Below are 3,420 nucleotides of genomic sequence, written 5' to 3'. Positions count from 1 at the left end.
CGCAACCAGTACGCCGATCACCTCCGCGACGTTGTGATGGCCATGTATGGAATCAGCCACACCATCAACACGCGCGTAGGTAACGAATACATTCGCGGCGTTTCTGGTGGTGAGCGAAAAGCGTGTGTCCATCGCTGAGGCTACTCTCTCGAACGCTCCTTTGCAATGCTGGGATAACTCAACTCGTGGTCTCGATTCGGCTAATGCTGTCGAATTCTGCAAGACGCTGAGGCTGCAGTCGGAACTTTTCGGTCAGACGTGTGCCGTGTCAATCTACCAGGCCCCCCAGAGCGCCTATGACTTGTTCGATAAGGTTGCTGTTCTGTATGAAGGCAGACAAATCTTCTTTGGCTCCACGAAGCGGGCTAAGGAATACTTCGAAAACCTCGGATTCGACTGCCCAGCGCGCCAGACAGTTCCGGATTTCCTGACATCTATGACTGCTCCTTCGGAACGTGTTGTGCGCCCTGGCTGGGAGTCTCGAGTTCCTCGAAGCCCTGACGACTTTGCGGCGGCTTGGAAAGCCAGCCAGGCGTTCCGTGATCTACAGGTCCAGATCCAGGAGTACAAGTCTGTCCACCCCGTCGACGGTGTTGATGCACAGGCCTTCCGCAACATCAAGTCTGCTGTCCAGTCCAAGAACCAACGACTCAAGTCTCCTTTCATTCTGTCGTACCCTCAACAGGTCAAGCTTTGCCTGTGGCGTGGGTGGCAGCGCCTCCTGGGTGATCCGTCCTTGACCGTGTTCCAACTCCTCGCCAATTCGATCATGGGTCTGATTATTTCCTCTCTATTCTACAACATGCCGCAAACGACATCAGCCTTCTACAGCCGTGGCGTTGTCCTCTTCACTGCCATTTTAACCAACGCCTTCTCCAGTGCCCTTGAAATTCTGACTCAGTACGCCCAACGACCTATCGTGGACAAGCATGTGCGCTACGCATTTTATCACGCATCCGCTGAGGCCTACTCGTCTGTCCTGGTGGATATGCCATACAAGATCGCCAACAGCATCGTCTACAATTTGGTCATCTACTTCATGACAAACCTCAACCGCGAACCGGGTGCCTTCTTCTTCTTCCTGCTGGTATCATTCCTGATGGTCCTGACAATGTCCGGAATCTTCCGCTCCATGTAAGTCGCAAACTGAGCATGGTCTTGCGGAAAGCAATCCACTAATCCATTATACAGCGCTTCGCTCTCTCGAACCCTGTCCCAGGCAATGGTCCCCGCCTCCATCCTCATCCTGGCTCTCGTAATCTTCACCGGCTTCGTTATTCCTGTCGACTACATGTTGGGTTGGTGCCGCTGGATCAACTACATTGATCCTGTCGGTTATGGCTTCGAGGCCCTTATGATCAATGAGTTCCACAACCGAGACTTTACCTGCAACGCCTTTGTGCCCAGTTCCGCTGTCGCGGGCTACGAGGACATCTCGTCCACCAACAGGGCTTGTTCCGCAGTCGGCTCCGTAGCTGGGTCTGATGTGGTCAACGGCGACACGTATATCCAGGCGGCCTACAAGTACAACCACAGCCATAAGTGGAGGAACGTTGGTATCCTCATTGGCTTTGCCATTGCCTTCCACGTTCTCTATTTTGTCGCTTCGGAGTACATTTCGGCCAAGAAGTCCAAGGGTGAAGTCCTTGTTTTCCGCCGCGGCGCTCTTCCCACCACCGCCAAGGGCCAGGACGATGTCGAAGGAGCCCTTTCCGGACCGCTCCCCGTTACCGAGAAGCCCAACGGCAAGTCCACCGACGGCGTTATTCAGGCTTCCACAAGCGTGTTCCACTGGAACAATGTCTGTTATGACATCAAGATCAAGGGCGAACCTCGAAGGATTCTAGACCACGTTGACGGATGGGTCAAGCCCGGTACCCTCACGGCCCTCATGGGCGTGTCTGGCGCCGGAAAGACGACGCTTCTCGACTGCCTCGCTGATCGTGTGTCCATGGGCGTTATAACTGGCGAGATGCTCGTTGATGGCAAGATTCGCGACCAGTCATTCCAGCGCAAGACGGGCTACGTTCAGCAGCAGGACCTCCATCTCGAAACCACCACTGTCCGTGAAGCCCTGGAGTTCAGCGCCCTTCTGCGCCAGCCTGAGTCGACGCCGCGCGCCGAGAAGCTTGCCTACGTGGACGAAGTCATCAAGCTTCTCGATATGCAGGAATACGAGGGCGCTGTGGTCGGCGTGCTAGGCGAGGGCCTCAACGTTGAACAGCGGAAGCGTCTGACCATCGGAGTCGAACTCGCTGCGAAGCCACCTCTCCTGCTCTTCGTCGATGAGCCCACATCGGGTCTCGACTCTCAAACATCATGGGCTATTCTTGACCTACTGGAAAAGCTGTCCAAGGCTGGCCAGTCTATCTTGTGTACGATCCATCAGCCCTCGGCCATGCTTTTCCAGCGGTTCGATAGATTGCTGTTCCTCGCCAAGGGTGGTAGGACCGTCTATTTCGGTGATATCGGAGAGAACTCAAAGACCCTCACAAACTATTTTGAGCGCAACGGTGCCGAACCCTGCCCCCCCGGCGAGAACCCAGCCGAATGGATGCTCTCTGCCATTGGCGCCGCACCCGGATCTGAGACGAACGTCGACTGGCACCAGGCCTGGCGTGACAGCCCCGAATACCAGGACGTCTCCCATGAACTCGAACGTCTCAAGGCGAACGCGACCCCTACTGCCACTGACAAGGCCTCCCAGGCAGACGACAAAGCTTCGTTCCGCGAGTTTGCTTCGCCTCTGTGGAGCCAGCTGCTCATCGTCACGCGCCGCGTCTTCGAGCAGTACTGGAGAACCCCTTCTTACATCTACTCCAAGTTCATTCTCTGCTGCTCCGTGGCCCTATTCATTGGTCTCGTGTTCCTCGACGCCCCATTGAGTATGCAGGGATTGCAGAACCAAATGTTCGCCATCTTCAACATCTTGACCATTTTCGGCCAGCTCGTCCAGCAACAGATGCCGCACTTTGTCACGCAGCGCTCGCTCTACGAAGTCAGGGAACGGCCGTCCAAGACGTACAGCTGGAAGGTGTTTATGCTCTCCCAGATTATCGTCGAGATCCCCTGGAACTCGCTCATGTCCGTCTTCATGTTCATCTGCGTCTACTACCCCGTCGGCCTGTACAAGAACGCCGAGGCGGCCGGCCAGACGACGGAGCGCGGCGGCCTCATGTGGCTGCTCTTCTGGCAGTTCCTCATCTTCACCTGCACGTTCGCGCACGCCTGCATCGCCATCACGGACACGGCCGAGGCGGGGCGGCAACCTGGCCAACGTGCTCTTCATGATGTGCCTCATCTTCTGCGGTGTCCTGGCTTCGCCTGACGCCATGCCCCGCTTCTGGATCTTCATGTACCGCGTCTCGCCCTTCTCCTATCTCGTGGTCGGCCATGCTGTCGACGGTCTCGGCAACACGC

The 3,420-nt window shown here is 56.3% G+C and overlaps 1 protein-coding gene across 1 annotated transcript in view; it reads left to right on the top strand.

Moving 5' to 3' along the window:
- The window catches only part of VDBG_03939 (multidrug resistance protein CDR1), a gene marked incomplete at both ends in the record, with an annotated part of 4,637 nt that overhangs the window by 893 nt on the left and 324 nt on the right, over positions 1–3,420 (top strand). Inside the window, 2 exons of the mRNA XM_003005940.1 lie at positions 80–1,134; positions 1,192–3,292. Of these exons, the coding sequence (XP_003005986.1) occupies positions 80–1,134; positions 1,192–3,292 (3,156 nt within the window). The remainder of the gene's footprint in view (positions 1–79; positions 1,135–1,191; positions 3,293–3,420) is intronic.

This window comes from Verticillium alfalfae, genomic scaffold (assembly GCF_000150825.1).
Source record: "Verticillium alfalfae VaMs.102 supercont1.4 genomic scaffold, whole genome shotgun sequence".
In the NCBI taxonomy this organism is placed as follows: domain Eukaryota; kingdom Fungi; phylum Ascomycota; class Sordariomycetes; order Glomerellales; family Plectosphaerellaceae; genus Verticillium; species Verticillium alfalfae.
The sequence above is the reverse complement of the archived record's forward strand: the minus strand, read 5'-3'. Positions and strand labels throughout refer to the sequence as shown.